This window comes from Pan paniscus, chromosome 10 (genome assembly GCF_029289425.2).
Source record: "Pan paniscus chromosome 10, NHGRI_mPanPan1-v2.0_pri, whole genome shotgun sequence".
Classification (NCBI taxonomy): Eukaryota; Metazoa; Chordata; class Mammalia; order Primates; family Hominidae; genus Pan; species Pan paniscus.
This window is the reverse complement of record NC_073259.2, coordinates 31,793,947-31,818,228: the sequence shown is the minus strand read 5'-3', so window position 1 is coordinate 31,818,228 and position 24,282 is coordinate 31,793,947. Positions and strand designations below refer to the sequence as shown.

Sequence of the window (24,282 nt, the reverse complement as noted above, 5' to 3'; positions counted from 1 at the left end):
TAATTTCTATAGTCTGTAAATTGTAGAAAATAGTTTTATGTATTTTTTTTGTTGTGGCTTCTCATTAGTATTCTATATTTTTCATAATTTCAGCTTAGAAATGTTGGACAAAGTTGAGCCTCCAACTATACCTGAAGGTTACGCCATGTCTGTGGCATTCCATTGTTTGCTAGACCTTGTTCGTGGAATCACAAGTATGATTGAAGGAGAGCTAGGAGAGGTTGAAACAGAATGTCAAACCACCACTGAAGAAGGTTCTTCACCAACACAGTCGACAGAACAGCAGGATTTACAGTCAACATCAGACCAAATGGATAAGGAAATTGGTATGAGTCTGTATTTTTAATTTTTATTGGAAATAATTTGAAATTTACAATTTGCAAAAATTGTAGTCTTTATAAATCTTTCACCCTGATTTCTCAAGTGTTAACCACTTTCCCACATTTACCTTACCATTTTCTTGAATTATATACATGTGACTATACTTTTTTCTGACCTATTTATAGAAAAAGTTGCAGACATGATGCCGTATTACTACCCTTTAATGCATCAGTGTGTATTTTTTCAAAATAAGGTTAGTCTCCTGTGTATCATAGTACAATCACCATCAGAAATTTAACATCAATCCAATATTATCATCTAACTCCAGGTCTCATTCAAATTTTGCCAGTTGCCCTAGTGATGTCCTTTTATGTGTTGAATTTAGTTGTCATGTCTCAACTTGGAAGTTTCTTAGTTTTTCCTTGTTTTATATGACCTTACTTTTTTGAGTGCAAGTCAGTCAGTTTGAGTTTGTGTTGTGTTCCTTCGTAATTACATTCAGCTTATTCATTTTTGACAGGACTGGCACAGAAATGTTGCTGTGCTCTACTTACTGTATCATTACATTAGGAAGCATAATACAGTATCAATTTGTGTCATTATTGGAGATGCTCACTTCTATGAGTTGGTTAATACAATGTCAGCCTGGTTTCTTCAGTGTACAGTTAATTATTAACTTTTTGTGGAAAAATACTTTCAGATTGCTACTACAAAAGAGTGCTTTCCCTTCTGCATTTTTTTATTTTTTAAAAATTATTCACTTATATTAGTATAGATTCATGGATTCCTATTTTATTCAGAGGATTATAGTCTTTATTATTATTTGGTTTGATGCTCAGATTGTTCCCAACATGGCCAATGGACCTCTTTCAAGATGACCCGTGTGTCCTTTGGAAATGTCCCATGCCCTTTTGACATTCTCTGAGCACTTCCTTACTATTTGATAGAACAAGATGTTCCAGGCTGATCTTGGATGATTCTTGTCCATCCCAGGTGTCAGTCATTTCTCCAGGAAGTCCTGGTTCCTTTTAGTGGAGAATAGTATTGAAACGAACACAGGTATACTAGGTATGCTTTTCACCACTTGGATAGGAAATACATACCCACATAAACACACCCACACACACAAGCACACGTCTCTGTACATTTCTAAAATGTCTGTTTCTCTATATTGAATTACCATGACATCACACTAGTTTCTTCAGTTCCAGTTCAGTACCACAAGGTTTATTTTTAACTTTCTGTATTTGTAATTCCCTTCTCCAACAGTGTTGGAACCTGCTCACATTTTGCTCTGTGTATTTAGTTATTTGCTTGATTCTCAGTGTATGTAATCAGTCTCCTGGCTGAGCCAGTTTGTTACACTGCACCCTGCCCTCACTCCAACTGGTCACACAGGCTGAGAAAGTTTGGGTTGATGAAGGCAAAGGGAAAGGAAAGGATATCAGCTGGGCATAGTGGCATGTGCCTATAATCCCAGCTACCTGGGAGGCTGAGGCAGGAGGATTGCTTGTGCCCAGGAGTTTGAGACCAGTCTGAGTAACATAACAAGACCCTGTCTCTTAAAAAAAAATATATATATATATATGGCTGGGCATGGTGGCTCACGCCTGTAATCCCAGTAGTTTGGGAGGCCAAGGTGGGTGGATCACGAGGTCAGGAGTTTGAGACCAGCCTGACCAGGTGAAACCCTGTCTTTAGTAAAAATACAAAAATTAGCCAGGTGTGGTGGCGTGTGTCTGTAATCCCAGCTACTCAGGAGGCTAAGGCAGGAAAATCTCTTGAACCCAGGAGGCGAAGGTTGCAGTGAGCCAAGATCATGCCACTGCACTCCAGCCTGGGCAACAGAGCAAGACTCCATCTCAAAAAAAAAAAAAAAAAAATATATATATATATATAAATAAAATTTAACATGTACAGAAAGATCTTACTGTAGATATTTTACAACAACTTATTTTTAAGACTTCTTCAAGCCTGAAACTATAGTACGGCTTCTGAGTTTTCGTTCTTTTAGATTTTTAAATACTGAATATTAGTATTTAATAATTAAGTTGTTAGTGGAATATTTGACATATTGTCCGGGAAAATTTTAGAATTTCACATATTAATAAATATTGTGCTATCTATAATTAAAATTAAATATTGTATGTTTTTTTCCTTTAAGTTAGTAGGGCTGTTTGGGAAGAAATGGTGAATGCCTGCTGGTGTGGTCTTCTTGCTGCACTCTCACTCCTTCTTGATGCCAGGTATTAAGTCTTTGTAAGTTTTATATTGAACTGTGTCAGTTAAAAAAACACATTAAAATGGTTTACTTACATTTGTCCCTAGAATTATTTTCTAATATTAGTTTTTTATATGTGTGAAACATTATTCTTTTTCCCTCATCCCCCTTCCTCATTCTGTCCTTGCCCTGCTCCAAGCCACCAGAATTGTCATGATGTTTTAATGGAAAATACAGTCCTAAAATTACAGAATGCCTTTTTCATTTCAAGACTTACAACTACTTTTGCAATTATGATTATATTTAATTTCTATGTTCTTTTTCTTTAGGATTTAAAAATTTACTGTTTTCGAAATGCTTGATATTTTAAGCTAAATCTTTATGTTCTTGGTCATTTTCTTCAGTAATAAATACATGTATTATTATTCATTGCTTTTACCCAGTTCAAATTTTTGAGGTTATGTTAATAGATTAAAATTCCTTCTTAAGTATATTGGTAATATTTTGACAATATTTTTGTATAGATTTTCTTAAAATGTCACTGAATACTTAATTCCACATCATGCTTTACAATGTAATTAAAAATAAGTTAATCAGATTAAATAAAATACTTTCTTTTCAGCACAGATGAAGCTGCCACTGAGAATATTTTAAAAGCTGAACTGACTATGGCTGCTCTTTGTGGAAGACTGGGCCTTGTAACTTCAAGAGATGCCTTTATAACTGCAATATGCAAAGGTTCCCTGCCTCCCCATTATGCTCTTACTGTATTGAATACCACCACTGCAGCTACACTTTCCAGCAAATGTAAGACAGGCTTACTCAAAATTCTATGTAGTGGGATGATATGGTGTAGACAGAAGATTATAAACATCTGTGTTTAAGTCTCTGCTTTTTCACATACTGACTGTGTGACCTTGGGGAAATTAACGTCCCTGAGAGCTCTTTAAAAATATGGGGTGGGGGGTGGGGGGTGGGCTTGGGATATCCAAAAATCCACAATCTAAAATGCTGCAAAATCTAAAACTTGTTGAGCACCAACATGACAAAGGAAATGCTCATTGGATAAGTATATAATGTGAATAGGTATATAATGCAAATGTAAGTATTTACAAATATATTATGCAAATAAATGCATAAGTACATATAATATAAATATTCAAAAATCTGAAAAAATCTGAAATCGGAAACAGTTGTGATCCTAAGCATTTCGGATAAGGGATACTCAACTTGTAATACCAATTTTAAACAATAATTGTGAGAGGAAAATAAGATAAATCTGGAAGTCCTTTGTAAACTATGAGATACCATTGAAATGGTGATTGATTTTTTTTTTAATGGAACTAGTAGAACAGTAATGTTTGCAACCACTTAGGTTAAACTTACATTCAAAAATTTATTTTCTTGTTGAATTCTTTGAGAATACTTGTTTGTTACATGTAATATAAATTTCAATGTAATATTTAGGGTTTTTTTGTTTATACTTTTTTAATGAGACAGGATCTCGCTATATTGCTCAGGCTGATCTTGAACTGGGCTAAAGCAGTCCTGCCTCAGCCTCCCAAGTAGTTGGTATTACATGCTAATACTCAGTTTTCAAACTGAAAATGTATTGCTCTCTAACTTAAAAAACATACCAGGGATACATGTTTAAAATACTTAGAATGTTCGAGTTCTGTATTGCTTATGAAGAAATCTACCAAAGTTATTAATTTTATGTTGTATAGAAAATTACTTAATATTTGCTTAACTTGTCTTGGTTTTTGTACCTCATGAAGTTTTTGTGTTTTTTTTTTGAGACAGAGTCACTCTGTCGCTCAGCCTAGAGTGCAGTGACCCAGATCTTGGCTCACTGCAACCACCGCCTCCTGAATTCAAGCAATTCTCCTGCCTCAGCCTCCTCAGTAGCTGAGACTACAGAAGTGCATCAACATACCTGGCTAATTTTTGTATTTTTAGAAGAGTCAGGACTTCACCATGTTGGCCAGGCTGGCCTTGAACTCCTGACCTCAAATGATCTGCCTGCCTCAGCCTCCCAAAATGGCTGGGATTACAGGTGTGAGCCACTGTGCCCAGCCCCTCATGAGTTTTTTAAATGTTTGGATATAGATATTAGGTATTACTGATATTTAAATAAGTGTATGGCTAAACTTGGTTTAATCAAACTTTAAATATAACATTACTTTAAATGCAATATAAAAATATATTTTAATTATTTAGGCTTTCCTTTGTGTTCTAGCATATTCCGTTCAGGGCCAAAGTGTTATGATGATAAGTCCATCAAGTGAATCTCACCAACAAGTTGTGGCAGTGGGTCAACCTTTAGCAGTCCAGCCTCAAGGGACAGTAATGGTAATGTACTTGTTTTTTTCTTGGTTATCAATTAGCTATCAAGGAAACTTGTTGTACCTATCTTTGTGTTTGCCAAAATGTGTCATACATTTATTTACTTTCTTTTACTAGAACTACTTTCTTAAACTAGAAGAAACTAGTTTATGCAGTTGACATTACTGTAACCAATATGATAATACAACTTTTAATCAAATTAATTGTTCCTTATAAAACCTTCCAAATCTTTTTCTTAATTTTTTCTTTAAAAAAATCTTTTAATACATTAATGCTACTTTATAAGCTTTTAATTTTTAAGAATACATAACAATTATTGAAAATGTATCCTTTTTAAAATATAGCTGACTTCCAAAAATATCCAATGTATGAGGACTTTACTTAACTTGGCGCATTGCCATGGGGCTGTTCTTGGAACATCATGGCAACTTGTCTTGGCAACTCTTCAGGTATGTAAAAGTGTCTGGGTCAGAGATTAGTGTTGTTTTTATATATAATTGCTAACAGTTAGACTAAGCAATGCCTTTTGATGTTTTGGACAGGCCTAAAAAATAGATAGTAAGTATGAAAAAAGAGAAGTTAGAAAGGGAAAAAGATGTGACTCATATTGTAGGAAGTGGTGGAATGCTTCTCATAATGGCCTAAGCTCTGCTGCATATGTTCGATATAATTAATTATTTTATATGAATGTTAATTAGTGATTTTAGTTTTAGGTTTTAAAAACCTACTACTGATTTTAATTTTGGTTACTAGAAGTTACTACTGATTTTAATTTTAGTTATTGGACTTTTTATACTTTTGTAAAGTTATTTGTTTTGATTTTTTTTAAATTTTACAGCATCTTGTGTGGATTCTGGGATTAAAGCCTAGTAGTGGCGGTGCCTTGAAACCTGGGAGAGCTGTAGAAGGACCCAGTACAGTAAGCTCTAGTCTTTCTTACCCAATTAGTGCATCCCAAAGTGTCATATATTACATTTAATTTTATTCTTCTCAGGTTCTGACAACAGCAGTGATGACAGATTTACCAGTGATTTCCAATATACTTTCAAGATTGTTTGAAAGCTCACAGTAAGAGTCAGTTTTTTTAATTGATAAAAACATTGTTATTAGTTATATATTTTAGATCAAGATGTCTTATTTCTTCATTCCCTTTTTAGGTATCTTGATGATGTATCACTGCATCATTTAATAAATGCACTTTGCTCCTTGTCTCTAGAAGCAATGGATATGGCCTATGGAAATAATAAGGTGTGATATTCTACCTTTCTGTTTTAGATATGATACATTAGTTATATAAGATGTACATCCATTATGATCTTAGTGTTTTACTAGTAGAACTAACACTCAGATTGTATGGTAACCATACTCTGTTGGGTTTTTACCACTTATCGTTATTTGTCAAAGGAGTAAAAAGGACATGATTTGGCTTGTGATATGTCTAAATATGTCATATGATTTTAAGTTGTGTTCATTTCTCTTATATACTGAACATTTAAAAAATATTTTTATAAAATAATACAGTTTTATAGGTTATATAAAATGTCATGATAATACTTGTAATTACAATTTATGATTGGGGTAATATAAGATTTAAATTAAAGAATGTTTGTCTCAGTTTCCTTTGCTTTCATTGGGATGGAAAGTAAGGAGTTAATCATTTCTTTCTAAAGGTAATGATTCTCCTTATCTTGAAAATTTAAATTTTTATTTGTTCATTGATTAAATGAATAAAACAGTACTTTTGAATATTAACGTTCAAGAACATTTCTTTCTATACTACTAAAAATATCACTTTCTGTTATACTTGGAAAGCACAGGAACAGTTGTGTTTATTTATATGTTAGAAATAATTAAAACAAAATACTTTCCACATTTTAAAATCAATAAATATAGTTTGACTATGTACAAATAAGTGAAAATAACCCAAAATATGATTTAAAAGCTAAAATTTATATAATTTAAAGCTATAACATGTAACTGTAGCATTCAAAATTATGTTGTCTGCCTAGTCTTTTTTTTTTTTTGAAACGGAGTCTCGCCTTGTCGCCCAGGATAGAGTGCAGTGGCGCAATCTCGGGTCACTGCTCTGCCTCCCAGGTTCACGCCATTCTCCTGCCTCAGCCTCCCAAGTAGCTGGGACTACAGGTGCCCGCCACCACGCCCGGCTAATTTTTTTATTGTATTTTCAGTAGAGACAGGGTTTCACTGTGTTAGCCAGGATGGTCTCGATCTCCTGACCTTGTGATCCGCCCGCCTCAGCCTTCCAAAGTTCTGGGATTACAGGCATGTGCCACCACGCCCGGCCATCTGCCTAGTCCTTAAGTGTAATTTTGGTACTGTGGCTTGTTATCTTGGCTCTTATGACTCATTTAAAGATTGAAGAAAGTCTCATTAGAGCATAGTTTCATATATTGTAGTACCTAGCTAGATAATTATATAAACATGCAGATGTTTGAAAGTATGTATTATGGCTGGGCGTGGTGGCTCACACCTGTAATCCCAGCACTGCAGGAGGCCGAGGCAGGTGGATCACTTGCGGTCAGGAGTTCGAGACCAGCCTGGCCAACATAGTGAAACCCCGTCTCTACTAAAAATACAAAAATTAGCTGGACATGCTCAGTTGAACCCAGGAGGCGGAGGTTGCTGTGAGTCGAGATTGTGCCACTGCGCTCCAGCCTGGGTGACAGAGCAAGACTCTGTCTCAAGAAAAAAAAAAAAAAGAAAAAAAGAAAATATATATTATAGTTTGCTCTAAATCAGGGCAAGGATAATATATAATGAGGTAATTAATTTTTTGATACCTTTAATAATTCTACATATTTGAGATTCTTAACACAAAACTATAATGTTTTTGATAAAGTACCTTAATGAAATCTAAGCAAGTTTATATGGTAATGTTTTCAGAATTTATGTATTTATTCAATAAGCACAGTAGGCTTACTGTGTACATGACGATCTGCTCAGAGATATTAAGAAATAAGAGGTTTCTACTTTCAAAGAGTATATAAGCTACTTGGTTCATAGTTAGTGACAATTACTATGGTATGAGAGTCTCAATAAATACTACAGATATTAAATGACTTGAGACTTACTCTCTGAATTTTTAGTTCCTTGTTATATAAGATGTTATTGGTATATGTTTCTATTAAGATGAATTAAGATTAATCAAGATGAACTAGTGTGATTGGAGATGTATATTGAAAGATTGGTAGGATTTAGGTAGGAAAGGGCAGGTTAATGTAAATCAAAAGAAAAATATTGTAGGAAATCATGACCTATAAGAAAAAAATAGGAGACTTGATGATTAATCATTTATTTTTAACCTTCAGTAGTGCAATTTCAGAGAGTGGTAGCAACAGATACGATTTTTAAGGAAGGCTTGGGAAGAACAGTTGTGGAGAAAATGGATACACTGAGTAAAATGGAGATAATTTCTTTGAAAATGGATTTACATGTCTCCCTTTTAGGATTTAATTTTGTAAAGTGAAGTAAATATGGAATGGAAATTAAAACTTTATAAAAATATTCAAGTATAAATTTTAGAAAAGTATTCAACATAAACCTTATATTTTTAGATGGAGGCTATAAAAAGTTTATTCAGTTATGCCATCTATAAAAATTATTATAAATATGCAGGTATTAAAATTAGTGGGAAAGTTTCTATATTATTGAAAAAAGAATGTTCATCTAAATCGACTGTTCTGAGTGAGTTAAATATTCTAGGGATTAAAGATGTATATATCAGTGTTCTTTAGGTGTGGCTTTACAGTGATCAGCATCTTGTTTTTGATCCTCATTGCAGGAATTTGTGCCAATGTGTTGAGGAAATAACTTAAGATAAAGCTTGCAGGCTGAGCGTGGTGGCTTACGCCTGTAATCCCAGCACTTTGGGAGGCTGAGGTGGGCGGATCACCTGAGGCCAGGAGTTTGTGGCCAGCCTGGCCAACATAGGGAACCTCTTCTCTACTAAAAGTACAAAAATTAGCCTGGCATGGTGGTGCACACCTATAATCCCAGCTGTTCTCATGGCTGAGACATAAGAATCACTTGGGAGGTGGAGGTTGCTGTGAGCCAAGATTGCGCCATTGCACTCCAGCCTGGGCAACAGAGTGAAACTCTGTCTCAAAAAAAAAAAAAGATAAAGCTTGCAAATTCTTTCTTAGAAGAGGATGATACTTTTATAGTTACATTAACAAGCACAGTATAACAACAACAAAAATATTAAAGCAGCTGTTGTTCACTGTTTACTGTATGCCAAGCACTAACTTATTTTATCATTTAAAACAACTCTGTGAGATTTAGTGGTAATATACCCTTTTACAGATGAAAATATGAAAAATAGCTTAAGTGACCTGCCTGAGGTTATGTACTTACTTATTGGAAGAGCTTGGATTTGATTTCACTTATGTCTCATTCCAAAGCTCTGTTCTTAAATACTTTGCTGACTTTTGGTGTGCATCAGAAACAGCTGTGTAGTTTTTTAAAAAGTGCAAATGCAAGGGCCACATTCTAGGTTTTTGAGTAAGAATCTTCAGGTGTGAGCTTTGGATACCTATACATATTCTTTTACATGATTCCTGAGTATATCCTAGTTAAAATAAGTAAGAGGAAGAGGAGGAATAAAGAAGTAATATTGGGCAACATTGTGGGAGAACTTATATGCCAGGCACTTTCTAATATTAGATAGTTTTCTATATTATTATTATCTTCATTTTTTAGGTTTAAAAAATAAAAACTTTCAGAAGAGGTACATAGGTTACCCAAGGTTATATAGCTATTAAGTAGTAGAGTTGAGATGAGATCCCAGTTAAAACTTCATAGACATCATCTTAACTACTATACCATATTCTCCCTAGAATCATGAATTTTCCTACCACCCAAATTTTTAGGGTGCTTTCCACATTAGCGCATGCGGGAAGGGTCAACCTGACCATATTTGTCTTAAAACCCCAATATACTTGGTTCACTGGCTTCTGCTAGAAAGGAAGATATTATCACACATTTCCCTGTTAGATTTTTATTAGCACTGTAAAAATGTTAAGAATATAGACTCATAAAAAATCTTTCTCTTTAAAAATTATTCTCCTAAATTGGCTTTTTTATTCAGTTGTCTTGTCTTTTTTCTAAGACAATGTCTCTGTTTGAAATACCACAGCCATCCACTCAAAAATACTCATGGCTTTCATCAGCTGAATTTGCATTTAAACATGTTTATCACTTTCATTAATATTGGATTAGAGATAACTGCCCTTTGATCTTTTCTGAAACCATTCTTGTGACACATGGACCAGGTACTCTAATTTAGCCATGTATAATGTACCCTGGTTCCCTTTCTGATTATTGATATGTCAGGGACTATAGAAAACTGTTTTGTCTTCGTGTCCTCTGCTGTTCTGTTAGTGTCTGGACTGACAGCCCTGATCTCTGCTATAGTCTTGATTTCATTTTCCTTTTCCTTTATCTCTGTTGTCTCTTTTTCCCTACTTCTTGACATTCACACATAAAACCTGGTCATTTTAAGACTTTGCTGATAAGAATGCTTCTTTCCTTCTGGTTGGAAGACTAGCCATTCTATGTGTCTAGTATAATTTTTGGATTTTCATCCCTCCACTGTTAAAGCATTCTCTTCCTAACCAAATTTTCTAATTAGGAGCTATTTTGGATACTTAAGGTTGACAGGAAGCCTTGTCTTTGATAACTGAGGTTTTGTTATAAATATAACTTTATACTAACCACCCAATTTTAATTTCAGTCATGCTCTTCAGAGTATTCTCAGTTTTATTCATAGTCTAATTACTCAGAATTCTCCTTATACTATCAAAATACAATGTATTTTCTCCCTAGGAACCATCTCTTTTTGCTGTTGCCAAATTGTTAGAAACTGGTTTAGTTAATATGCATCGAATAGAAATTCTGTGGAGACCTCTGACTGGCCATCTTCTTGAGGTAAATTCTCTTTCTTAAATATATTTAATTTTTTAATAAACATTTGCACACTGAGCTAATGATTCTAAATAGCCATTTGAAAAATCAGCATTAACTTTTTTCCCCCTTTCCTGACTGTGTACTTACTTATGTTTGTACATTTTATCAAGGACTAAAGTTGTTTTGTAATTTATTTCATGAAGGAATTGGTTGCTTTTATTGGCTGAAAATGGGTGACATTTTAAAGTGAGAAGTATCAGTGAAGTCAGCTGTTAGCTTGAGATGCCTTTCTTTTATCATACAGTCTCTTGATCCACCTCACCTCAGTTTCAGATAGTTCTGAAACTTCAAGGCAGTTGGGGCATAGAGTTAATAGTAAACACTGCTCATTTATAGCCTTTGCTATCATCATGAGATAGCTTTTTTTTTCTCTCTCTCTCTCTTTTTTGAGACGGAATCTAACTCCGTCACCCAGGCTGGAGTGCAGTGGTGAGGTCTCGCCTCACTGCAACCGCCGCCTCTCAGGTTCAGGCAATTCTCCTGCCTCAGCCTCCCCAGTAGCTGGGATTACAGGCACATACCACCATACCTGGCTTATTTTTGTATTTGTAGTAGAGACGGGGTTTAACCATATTAGCCAGGCTGGTCTTGGAACTCCTGACCTCAGGTGATCCACCTGCCTTGGTCTCCCAAAGTGCTTGGATTACAGGCGTGAGCAACTGCGCCTAGCCTTGATTATGAGATAGCTTTCTGCGAAGGGGAAAACCTGTTTGGTAACACTAACTATAGATAGTGCTGGAGAATTTTACCTGAATTTACATTGTCTTACATTCAGGTTGAGGTAATTCTTAATAAATAGTTCCTGCTTAAAAACAAGCTGCTTCTGCCAGTATGTGTGTTTGTGTACAGTTTAGGTTTAGGTTACCATAGTTCTTTTGTGTTATTTAGAAACCTAGGAAAGATATTATTCTTAGTAAGAAAAACAGGCTGGCTGCAGTAGCTCACACCTATAATCCCAGCACTTTGGGAGTCTGAGGTGGGAGGATTACTTAAGCCCAGGAGTTCAAGACCAGCCTGGGCAACATAGGAAGACACCATTTCTACAAAAAATTTAAAAAATTAGCCGGGCTTGGTGGTATATGCTTGTGGTTCTAACTACTTGGGAGGCTGAATGGGGAGAATTGCTTGAACCCAGGAAGTTGACGCTGCAGTGAGCTGTGATCGTGCCACTGCATTCCAGACTGAGTAACAAAGTGAGAGACTGTGTCTCAAAAATAATAATAATAAAATAAATAAGAAAAACAGATGTACATGAGCTTTCCCCCCATTTTATTGGAATTACTTTTATGAATGATTAAAGGCTATGTGCAGATGCCTTCATTAATGGATGGTCTCATCAAAGGGCAACTCTGTGACATATTATTTGATTAATGAGGGTAAACTTAATTAAGAACCTTGGTATTAGCTTGCTTCTTTTGTTTACCCTGATATATAATTTACTGTTATGAAATCCTTTCTTCTCTGTGAATTGTTTTAGTTTCATCTTTTTTCTTCTGTCTCTCTATTGCTTGCTCTTGCCCTTATTCAGAAGGTAAGCTAACTTACATTTTGGGTGTAATTTTTCTTCCAACCCTTATTGAACATTTGATATAAAATGTAAAATTGATGTGTGATTCATAGCTTAAGTATACAAATTAAACTTAATTTTATATACCTTCAGGTCTGCCAGCATCCAAACTCTCGAATGAGAGAATGGGGAGCAGAAGCTTTAACTTCTCTTATTAAAGCAGGATTAACATTTAACCATGATCCTCCACTCTCACAAAACCAGGTAATAAAAACCTTACTTTTTAAAAAGAATACTCAATATAAAATTATCCTCCTCCATATGTGATTTTTTTCTTATCAGGTAGATCATATTCTAAGAGTAGGGTTTTTAACTTAATATTCTATTTTATATGTAGGCCCTGAATCTCTTACATAAGGTAAGAGATTTTTAGGGCTGTCTTCATAAAAAATTTTAAACATCTTGTGGATGACACTAACCTAAGTTAAATTACCTGGAATTGGTCTCACGTTCATAAGTTTTCCTCTTCATGCAGTGCTAAAGTGTTGTTTTGGAGCCTCTTTTGCTTTGGTCTTCACATGTCCCTGGATTTTTTTTTTTTTTTCTCACTACCCTTACATGGGGAGAAAATAAGTGGCAGAAGAAACAAGCACAATGAAATAGATTTTTTATTTTAAAATAATTTTAAATTATTTTTTACTTCCAGAGTTTACTTTTGTCATGAATTCTTTGTCCTGACTCTCTATTATTTGTACCCACTTTATAAAAAGTCTACCAAAGTTTTATTGTTTCATGACTGAGTAGGAATGAGGCATTTATTTATTTTTTAATTTTTTAAATAAAAATATGGAGTACATCATGAATTTGCATGTCATCCTTGCCCGGGGGCTGTGCTAATCTCTGTATCATTTCAATTTCAGTATATGTGCTACTGAAGCAAGCACAGAATGAGGCATTTAATAACCATTCCAATTGCCCTCATCATCTTATTGTATTGTAATTGTACTCTAGAAATTGATTTAACACATAATTATTGAATACACCACCTGGAATAAGATGATGAACAAGACAGAAAAGATATTATAAAGCTTATAGAGCTTACATTTAATGATTTCATATGTTCTTCTGCAACAATTTGAATTTTTTTTGAAAAAATAATACCCTTTTCCATTTATTTTGATATCCTCAATGTCCAGCTTAATACTTAGTGCATAGTGAAAGCTTAGAAATGTTTATTCAGTGAATGAACCAAATAAATGAATCCCCTAGAGAAAGTTCAGAATGAAGGGTTTTCAGATGCTGAAAGGGATAGACAGAGCGCTTTTTTTAAGTCGCCAACAAATTTCGTGGTTTTATGTCATCTTTGTTAATATCTGCTACATTTATTCATTTTTTATAAGTATTATAGCTTCTATTACTACATCACACTTGAGAATTTTACATTTAAATACGTATGATATACATTAATAAAGTAAATGAAAGGTCATTTTAGAGATTGGGAATTGATTCCCTCTCTCCAAATATATCTAGAGATATATTTCCTTTAGTGAAATTTATTTCTATTATTTATCGGATCTATAATTAGTATCTTTAAAGTAAGATAACTACCCATTTATCTAAAATCTAACATCTTGAAAGTTGATTTTTTCTCTTATTTAAAAATATAGATTTGTCTTTAATAATTACTGTTAGATAAATGATATTTGATGTTTATTTAGGTAGAAAAATTCCAAACGGGCATGGTGGCTCACACCTGTAATCCCAGCACCTTGGGAGGCCAAGGTGGGTGGATCACCTGAGGTCAGGAGTTCAAGACCAGCCTGACCAACATGGTGAAACCCCATCTCTACTAAAAATACAAAGATTAGCCGGGCATGGTGGTACATGCCTGTAATCCCAGCTACTCAGGAGACTGAAGCAGGAGGATCACTTGAACCAAGGAGACGGAGGTTGCAGTGAGCCAAGATTGCGCCACTGCACTCCTGCCTCCTGGGTGACAGGACGAGACTCCATTTCAAAAAAAAAAAAAAACATAAAAATATCTATTTCCCATAGTAGTCTGAATGGCGATGAATTTAAACTTGAAAAGCAACAGCAAAGCCTTCTTGTCTTTTTGGACTTCTCTTCCTAATTAGTTTCTTGCCCCCTTTTCAGAGGCTGCAGTTGCTTTTATTGAACCCATTAAAGGAGATGTCCAATATTAATCATCCAGATATTCGACTCAAGCAGTTAGAATGCGTGTTGCAGATTCTGCAGAGTCAGGGAGACAGTCTTGGGCCTGGATGGCCATTAGTGCTTGGAGTCATGGGAGCAATCAGAAATGATCAAGGGTAAGTATTTAAAATTATTTGAGAAAAAATATGTATGAAAAATAAAATATAAATAAAATAAAATTAACATCAAAAAAGTGATAGAGGTAGAGAAGGACTGCATCCTAAAATCTTGAAATAGTGGTTATTTTTTTCATGTATGCGCTTCCTGCTTAAGGCTAAGATCTGTAATAGTTTTTCTTAACTCTACCCCTAAGTGGCTACAGGCAATTTTTAGGGATCACCTTTGGTTTGGAAAGATGGAAAAATTGCTCTTTGTTTAACATTCATGCAAGAATACATGATTCTTACTTATAAGATACTTGAAACAATCTTACAAATTTTATAACACATCCAAAGATTGGGCTGTTGTGTTTTGTTAAAACAAATTATTTGATAAGATGTGAATTAGCATTTAGGGCTTGACCTCCCTGTATATATTAGGCAGTCAGAAATTGCTTTAAAGTAACTTTTTCATTACTTTTTAATTTATTAAACATTTATTCTGTGCATAGTGTATTTCAAATACTATACATGGTAGTTATTCTGATTACACAGGTAAATAGCTCCTGCCCTAGACATAGAATCCTAGTGAGAAAGTATAGTTATATGCTGCCTAACGTTTCAGTCAACAACAGACCACATATATGATGGAGGTCCCATAAGATTTTAATACTCTGTTTTTACTGTACCTTTTCTATGTTTAGATATGTTTCGGTACATAAATACTTATGTTACAATTGCTTACAGTATTCAGGACAGTAGCAAGCTGTACAGGTTTGTAGCCCAGGAGCAATAATATACCATATAGCCCCGGTGTGTAGTAGGTTATATCATCTAGGTTTGTGTCAGTAAACTCTGTGATGTTCATACAGCAACAGAATCGCCTAATGACACATTTCTCAGATCATATCCTCATCAGTAAGCAATACATGACTGTAGTTTGTTATGCCACAAAATAAGAAACCTTCAGCAGGAGGAGGACAGAGGCAAAATTATGAAGGAGATCTTATATGGTTATATAAATGATTTGAATTTATCCAAAATTCATGTGGGAGACATTTTGGGATTTTAAGCAGAGGAATGACGTAATCACATATGAATTTTATAGATATCACTGTGACAGCAGCATGGAAGGGAAGGTGGGAAATGAGAATGGCTACAAGTGCTCACTAGAAATAAGAGATGGATTTGAGCTACTTAACGGATTGGCTGTAGCGAGGCATAGGGGAAAATAGCAATCAGGAGTGACTTCTAGATTTCTGACTTAGGCAGTTTAGTGGGGGATGGTAGTATCATTAACTAAATAGGGAATACACAAGGAAGAGCAAATTTGGAGGGGACATATGGACTTGTTTAACTTTTGGGGTAGGAGATTGCAGTGGAGAGATTAAGCAGACAGACATTGGATAGATTTTTCTGTAATTCTGCAGTAACACACTTTTGTTTTGATGACTAGTTCAGAAGTTGTAGACGACCAAGATGCTTGAGATTATTATGGAAAGTTAATTTTTCTTAAATATTTATAGTAATAAAATTCTTTACTACAAAATATTGAGATGCTTAAATTGAAGAGATCAGCTTAGTTCAAGCTTAAGTGTCTTCTCCCAACCTATAATGTGGTGTATTAAATAGGGCATTGTAGTAAGGGTATAATGAATTAATGAGTGTAAAACACTTAGAAAGTATGTGACATACTAAGCACTCAGAGTATTAGCAATTATACTTATCATTTTCATTGTTATTTTTTACCACCAGGATTTTTCTCCAAAACTAAATACTTCTTATTATCTTTATTTGAAATTCAAAATTTACTCTTTTCCTCACTGACTGGATGTGGGGTTTTATATTTCTTTGGAGATTTAAATAAGATATAGTACGGATATAAAAGAATGAGGAGCTCTTTTTCAGTAAATTGTGTGTATTTACGTGTACTGGACACTGTACTAGATATCAGGGATACAGTGAGGAGAAAAATAACTGTAGCAAACTTCCCATTCTCATTTATTGTCTAAGTTTTCTTTGGTTAGTTGGTATGAAATACAAATAGAAGTAATGTGATGTTAATACTTTATTTTTAAATTTGTTTTTATTTCTTATTGCCTGTAAGCTTCTTTCTTTGTTTTTGTTAATTTGTTTAAGTAAGCATGTCTTTTTTACATTTATGTAAATGTTAAAATACTTTATGATCAATATTAGGAAAGAGTTTCTTGTTTAAATTCTAAAATAAAATTTTACTTCAAATTATTGTAAGATATGTATTTTTACACATTTCTTTTAAATGCATAAGTAAGGCTGGGTGTGGTAGCTCATGCCTGTAATCGTAGCACTTTGGGAGGCTAAGGCAGGAGGATCGCTTGAGCCCAGGAAATTGAGACCAGCCAAGGCAACATAGTGGGACCCTATCTCCACAAAAAAAAAAAAAAAAAAAAAAAGGCATGGGGGTGTGCACCTGTAGTCCCAGCTACTGGGGAAGCTGAGGTGGGAGGATCACATGATCCGGGGAGGTTGAGAGTGAGGCATGATCGCACCACTGCACTCCAACCTGAGTGACAGAGTGAGACCCTGTCTCAAAAATAAATAAATAAATAAAATAAGTGCATCTGTATACATTTCTTTTGTTTTCAGAGAATCCTTGATACGAACTGCATTCCAGTGTCTTCAGTTGGTTGTGACAGATTTTCTACCAACAATGCCTTGTACTTGCCTGCAAATAGTTGTAGATGTTGCAGGTAGCTTTGGCCTCCATAACCAAGAACTCAATATTAGTTTAACTTCAATAGGTTTATTGGTAAGTATCATTGTCCTTAGAATATAATATAATTTAGAAATCATTGTTATTCAGTTGGGAGTGAATGCTAAGCAAATATACTTTTAGCTCTTTGCAAATTGTTTATATGGCTTTTAAATTTCAAACTTACATCCGGGTGAAGGATTAAATAACATCACTTAAATATTAATAACAAAATGTTTGAAATAATTTTCATACATTGAGCTGAAGTTTGGGTTTTACAGGGTTTGTCATGAAAGGGTTTAGTAAACAATAGTGTATACAAGGGAAATCTTCAGTTGACTTTTATGTGAACCAATTACATTAGCCCCTGACAAGAAAATCAGCTTGTACTTTGAAGCCTTGAAGCCAAGCATTGACTTTTTATCTTTAGCCATGAAAGTCCTACATGACATCTTCAAGTACAAGACTGTTTCAGGCTGGGCATGGTAGCTGATGCCTGTAATCCCAGCACTTTGGGAGGCTGAGGTGGGAGGATTGCTGAGGCCAGGAGCTTGAGACCAGCCTGGGCAATAAAATGAGACTCCCATCTCTACTAAAAATTAGCTGTGTATGGTGGTGCACACCTGTAGTCTCAGCTACATGGGAGGCTGGGATGGGAGGATTGCTTGAGCCCAGGAATTGGAGGCTGCAGTGAGCTATGATCACAGCACTGCACTCCAGCCTTGGCGACAGACCCAGACCTTGTCTCTGTAAAAAAAAAAATGATAATAATAAAAAGGCTGTTTTGTCTACATTGAAAATCTGTTGGTCAGTGTAGCCACCTTCATCGGTGATCTTAGCTAGATCTGGATAACTTGCTACAGCTTCTACATCAGCACTTGCTGCTTCACCTTGTACTTGTAGGTTATGGTGATAACATCTTTTCTTAAACCTCATGAACTAGCCCCTGCTAGCTTCAGACTTTTCTTCTGCAGCTTCCTCACCTTGCTCAGCTTTTATAGAATTGAGGAGAATTAGGGCCTTTCTCTAGATTAGGCGTTGGCTTAAGGGAATCTTGTAGCTGGTTTGACCTTCTATCCAGACAGCTGAAAGTTTCTTGATATCATCAATAAGGCTGGTGTACTTTCTTCTTTCTTTCTTTCTTTTTTTTTTTTTTTCTGAGACGGAGTCTTGCTCTTGTTACCCAAGCTGAAGTGCAGTGGCATGATCTTGGCTCACTGCAACCTCTGCCTCCTGGGTTCAAGCGATTCTCCTGCCTCAGCCTCCCATGTAGCTGGAATTACAGGTGCCCGCCATGATGTACTTTCTTATCGTTTGTTTGTTCTTTGGAGTAGCACTTTTCGTTTCCTTCAAGAACTTATCCTGTGCATTCACAACTTGGCTCACTGGCACAAGAGGCCCAGCTTTTGGCCTGTCTTGATTTTCGACATGCCTTCCTCACTAAGCTTAATTATTTCTAGCTTTTGATTGAAAGTGAGACAAATGCGACTCTTCCTTTTACTTGAACACTTACAGGTCATTGTAGGGTTATTAATTGGCCTAATTTCACTGTTGTTGTATCTCAAGAAATAGGGAGGCCTGAGAAGAAGTAAAAAGATGAGGAAACAACCTGACGATGAAACAGTCAGAAAACTCACATTAAGTTTGCCATCTTACATAGGTGCGGCTCATGCACCCCAAAATAGTTACAATAGTCACATCAAAGATCACGGATCATAGATCACCATAACAGACATAGTAATAATTAAAAAGTTTGAAATATTACAAGTATTACTAAAATGTGGCACAGAGACACAAAGTGATCACATGCTGCTGGAAAAAAACGGTACCAACAGACTTGTTCAATGCAGGGTTGCCACAAACCTTTATAAATTGCAATTTATAAAAATTGCAATTATCTGTGAAGCACAACAAAGAGAAGTGCAATAAAACAAGGCATCGCTGTAATGAAATCTTAGAGAATTGTTAACATTACATGAAATAAACATGCACAGAATTGTTTTCAACATATATTTAAAGGCAATTATTTAGAATCTTTTAAATGTATATTAAAACTCAGAAGTTTTATAAATTTGAACTTTAAATTTTCCTCACAAGCTAGATAAGTTACTACATTCATCTCTTCCTACGTTCAGCTCTTAATATTTGTGGCTTCTGCATCTGTAGATTCAACCAACTATAAATAGAAAATTTTTTTTTAAAACAAGATAGTTGTGTCTGTACTGAACATGTACAGGCTTTCTTGTCAATATTACCTAAATACAGTATAACTAGTTACATAGCATTTACCTTATGTTAGGTATTAAAAGTTACCTAGTATTATTGAAAGTATACAGGAGGATGTGTGTAGATTATATTCAAATACTACACCATTTTATATAACGGACTTGAGGATTTGTGGATTTGGGTATGGGGTGAGAGGTCCTGAAACCAATCCCCCACGGATACCGAGGGACAACTGTATTTTACTATTACTATTATTTTTCCCATTTTTACATGGGAAAAAATGTAAGCATGTTGCATATATGATTGCAAGTGGGTGGCTAGTGCAACATTGCTTAAATTACTGCTGGATAGCACCTCCTTTATTTTACATTTATGTTCACAGTACTGGATTCTCTACATTTTAACCATTGGCATAATTATCATTAATATAAGATATGTTTGGAAACAGTAATTGCTCTTGTATGAAATTACAAACTTATTAAACAATATTAAGGAATTGTTAACATTGTTAGGGTGGTAATGATATTATAGTTTTTTTTTTATAGTTAACAGTTGTTATCTTTAGGTGGTAGATATATCAATATGTTCAAGTTCCTTATACTATTCTTGGTTTTTTGTATGTTCTTGACATTTTTTATAATAAAAAAGTAAAAAAAAAAAAAGTTAGCTCAAGATTGTTTCCCCACTTTCTCCTGAAATAATGTAGAGACACTGACAGAGGAAGAGATGTTTTCATTGAATCTATTCTACTAGGAAAGAGATTTTTGAAGTAATGTTTTTAAAGTTTTACTCTGAAAGGTAAAACAGCCACATGTTGCATATTTATGTGTTTAAAACAAAACCTTGAATGAACTAATATTTTTCTACTTTGCTTTTTAGTGGAATATTTCAGATTATTTTTTCCAAAGAGGGGAAACCATTGAAAAAGAACTAAATAAGGAAGAGGCAGCACAGCAAAAGCAGGCAGAAGAGAAAGGAGTTGTTTTAAATCGGCCATTCCACCCTGCACCGCCATTTGATTGCTTGTGGTTATGTCTTTATGCAAAATTGGGTGAACTATGTGTGGATCCCCGTCCTGCTGTCAGGAAGAGTGCAGGGCAAACTCTGTTTTCTACAATTGGTGCGCATGGAACTTTATTACAGCATTCAACCTGGCACACTGTTATCTGGAAGGTATTGTACAATAGATTGGACTATCAGCTTTTAATGAGTCATGCTTATATATTAATACTTTTTCAGTTAAACTTATTTCTTTTAATTTTTAAAGAATTTCCATGCATTTGTGTATTTGACAAAACAGGAAATAACTGTGTCATATTGTAAATTGTACCTCATAAAGAGCAAATTAAATATTAACAGCCTTATCTCTGTTTCTGTCCTCATCTCTTATTATTATATCTCTCGTGATTTCTGCCTTTGCCTTTCTGTCTCCTTTTTTCCCCCAGTTTTCCCAAATAGTAAAAACCAGGAGTTACTAAACAACAAAGGGTAATCAATCCCTTACCATAGAGTAGAAAGCTTTTGGGGTTTTTGTTTGTTTTACTTTTGAGGTCTGCTTATAGATATGTAATTTAAATATAATCAAAAGAGAATTTTATTAACAGATGAATATCAATAGCAATGAAGTTTATTTGTAGACTCACCAAACAAAAGTAACCTCCAAATGGTATATTGTACATGTAATGTTTATTCATTAAATTACAATTTCATTTTTTCTTCTTTTGAAACTTTCTAATAAAATCAGCAGTTTATTAGTGATCATTCCCTCTTTGCTAAAAGTCTCATCTTTTTTGTTCCATCTGTTCCATTATAATAAAATTCTGTTTATAATCCTTTCACTTGCTTTTGTGAGTTTTTCAAATTAATAGACCCCAAAATGTCTTCTTAAAAAATTAATGGGCTGGGCATGGTGACTGATACCTGTAATCCCAGTACTTTAGGAGGCTGAGGCAGCAGGATCACCTGAGGTCAGGGGTTCAAGACCAACCTGGCCAATATGGTGAAACCCCATATCTATTATAGTAAAAGCCCTCTTTCCTTCTGTCTTCTATTTCAATTCCATCCCATAGTTCCTCCTCAGATCACAAACATGCTTAATTCTCCCATACAGTTTGTTTTTAATCTAATACTTTTCTGATTCTAATTTTCCTTTCAAGCAACTTCATTTTTTATCTTCTTGCTGCCTAATTCTTAATGATTTTTTTCTCACACACCTTGCATTGTCTTATTTTCTGTAATTGATTTCCAGACTATTCTACTTCAGTCTCTTAAACATTAGAGTATAACAGAATCACCTTAAAGACTTGTTAAAGCACAGATTTTTGAGCCACTATTGTCAGCCCTCCCTGAACTTGAGTTTCTGATTATTTTGGCCTGGAGTGAGTCCTGAGAATTTGAATTTCTATCAAGTTCCTGGGTGAAGCTTGATGCTGCTGGTTAGTTCAGAGACCACACTTTGAGAAACACAGAAATTATTCATAGGCTACAGTTGGTCTTTTTTTGTGAGTGAAAGATAGGGTCTTGCTCTGTCACCCAGGCTTGAGTGCAGCGGCCTGATCGTAGCACACTACAGCCTTGACCTGCCAGGCTCAAGAGATCCTCCCACCTCAGCCTCTTGAGTAGCTAGGACTGTAGGCTCACACTACCAAGCCCAGCTAATTTTTAAAATTTTTTTTGTAGAGATAGTCTCACCATATTGCCCCGGCTGTTCTCAAAGTCTAGGCTTCAAGCAATCCTCCCCACTTTATGGCCTTCCAAAGCACAGGGATTACAGGTGTGAGCCATCTCCAGTAATTCTACTTTTGTCCTGGACCCCTCTCCTTACCTTTGTGTGTGTGTGTTTTTGTTTTGTCGTGATCTCTGCTCACTGCAAGCCCCGCCTTCCAGATTCACACCATTCTCCTGCCTCAGCCTCCCGAGTAGCTGGGTCTGCACGCGCCCGCCACCACGCCCGGCTAATTTTTTGTGTGTTTTTAGTAGAGACAGGGTTTCACTGTGTTAGCCAGGATGGTCTCGATCTCCTGACCTCGTGATCCGCCCACCTCGGCCTCCCAAAGTGCTGGGATTACAGGCGTGAGCCACCGCGCCTGGCCAGCTTTGTTCTTTTCTTATACATTAACCCATAAATTCTCCATTGATGCCTCAACAAGTCTTATATTTTATCCAGTTAATTTAATTTAATTTTTTTTTTTGAGACAGGATCTCACTCTGTTGCCCAGGATGGCATGCAGTGGCATGATCACAGCTCACTGCAGCCTCAACCTCTCCCGGGGGCTCAGGTGATCCTCCCACCTCAGCCTCCCAAGTAGCTGGGACTACAGATGTATACCACCACATTTAGCTAATTTTGGGGTTTTTTTTTTGTAGGGACTGGGTTTCACCATGTTGCCCAGGCTGGTCTTGAACTCCTGGGCTCAAGCAATCTGCCCACCTTGGCTTCCCAAAGTGCCAGGATTACAGATGTGAGCCATTGTGCCCAACCTTATTTTTTTATATTCCATGATAAACTTAAGAATGTATAATTATGGCCAGGCACAGTGGCCCACGCCTGTAATCCCAACACTTTGGGAGGTCGAGGCGGGCAGTTCACCTCAGGTCAGAAGTTCGAGACCAGCCTGGCCAACATGATGAAACCCCATCTCTACTAAAAATACAAAAATTAGCTGGTGTGGTGACGGACACCTGTAATCCCAGCTACTCAGGAGTCTGAGGCAGGAGAATCACTTGAACCTGGGAGGCAGAGGTTGCAGTGAGGCGAGATTGTGCCATTGCACTCCAGCCTGGATGATAGAGTGAGACTCCATCTAAAAAAAAAAAAAAAAAAAAAGAATGTATAATTACTCTATTGGTCAGTTTCCTCCAATATATAGGGATTGATAAGACTGTCAAGTATATTTTTTGTAACAATTTGTAGATTCTTATGCTGTTGCTCCTATGCTATTACTTAAGCTATATTATCAATGCATTTTAAATGACATTTTAATAAATATTTAGGTACTCTTTCATCTACTGGACAGAGTTCGAGAGTCCTCTACCACTGCAGACAAAGAAAAGATTGAGTCTGGAGGTGGCAATATTCTCATTCATCATTCAAGGGACACCGCCGAGAAGCAATGGGCTGAGACGTGGGTGTTAACATTGGCTGGAGTAGCAAGGATCTTCAACACTAGAAGATATTTGCTGCAGCCTTTAGGTATACGTACATTTTTTTCTGATTATACAAGTAATTAATATTAAAAGAAATTTGGAAAACACAGACGATTCTTTTAGAGTCTGTCTTAACTTAGTCTTTATGTGTGGTGTGTGTGTAAGCATGTGTGTTTTCATTCGTTTGTACCTACTATGGGCTAGCCTCTAGAGGATACAATGAAAGGCAAAATACATGTCATTCTTGCTATCGTGGGCATGAGGAAGTACCCATAATTACATAAATAAAGGCGAAATTTCTACAATGACGTGTTACAAGGAGTGGTACATTGTGAGCTTCAGTAGGTATTTGACCTGGCCAGTGAATTCCTGAGATGGACTTTCCTGAGAAAGCAATAGTTTTCCTGAGATCTGTAGGGTAAGTAGGAGTTCATCAGGCAAGAGTAAGACGAAGTGTGGAGAGCCTTATAGTCAATGAGAGAATGTA

The 24,282-nt window shown here is 35.6% G+C and overlaps 1 protein-coding gene and 1 non-coding gene across 8 annotated transcripts in view; one reads left to right on the top strand and one right to left on the bottom strand.

Annotated features, from left to right (window-relative positions):
* Positions 1 to 24,282, top strand: part of MON2 (MON2 homolog, regulator of endosome-to-Golgi trafficking) — a 131,456-nt gene that overhangs the window by 65,334 nt on the left and 41,840 nt on the right. For all 7 annotated transcript variants that reach the window (XM_055096521.2, XM_055096520.2, XM_055096522.1 and 4 more), the window contains 14 exons: positions 94 to 326; positions 2,486 to 2,567; positions 3,165 to 3,349; positions 4,782 to 4,894; positions 5,233 to 5,337; positions 5,727 to 5,807; positions 5,883 to 5,956; positions 6,046 to 6,136; positions 10,733 to 10,834; positions 12,534 to 12,644; positions 14,535 to 14,710; positions 17,318 to 17,480; positions 20,529 to 20,822; positions 23,643 to 23,841. In XM_055096521.2, the coding sequence (XP_054952496.1) occupies positions 94 to 326; positions 2,486 to 2,567; positions 3,165 to 3,349; positions 4,782 to 4,894; positions 5,233 to 5,337; positions 5,727 to 5,807; positions 5,883 to 5,956; positions 6,046 to 6,136; positions 10,733 to 10,834; positions 12,534 to 12,644; positions 14,535 to 14,710; positions 17,318 to 17,480; positions 20,529 to 20,822; positions 23,643 to 23,841 (2,009 nt within the window). The remainder of the gene's footprint in view (positions 1 to 93; positions 327 to 2,485; positions 2,568 to 3,164; positions 3,350 to 4,781; positions 4,895 to 5,232; positions 5,338 to 5,726; positions 5,808 to 5,882; positions 5,957 to 6,045; positions 6,137 to 10,732; positions 10,835 to 12,533; positions 12,645 to 14,534; positions 14,711 to 17,317; positions 17,481 to 20,528; positions 20,823 to 23,642; positions 23,842 to 24,282) is intronic.
* Positions 13,221 to 13,324, bottom strand: LOC112436729 (U6 spliceosomal RNA). Its single transcript, XR_003025435.1, has one exon. It is a non-coding gene; the product is annotated as a U6 spliceosomal RNA (small nuclear RNA).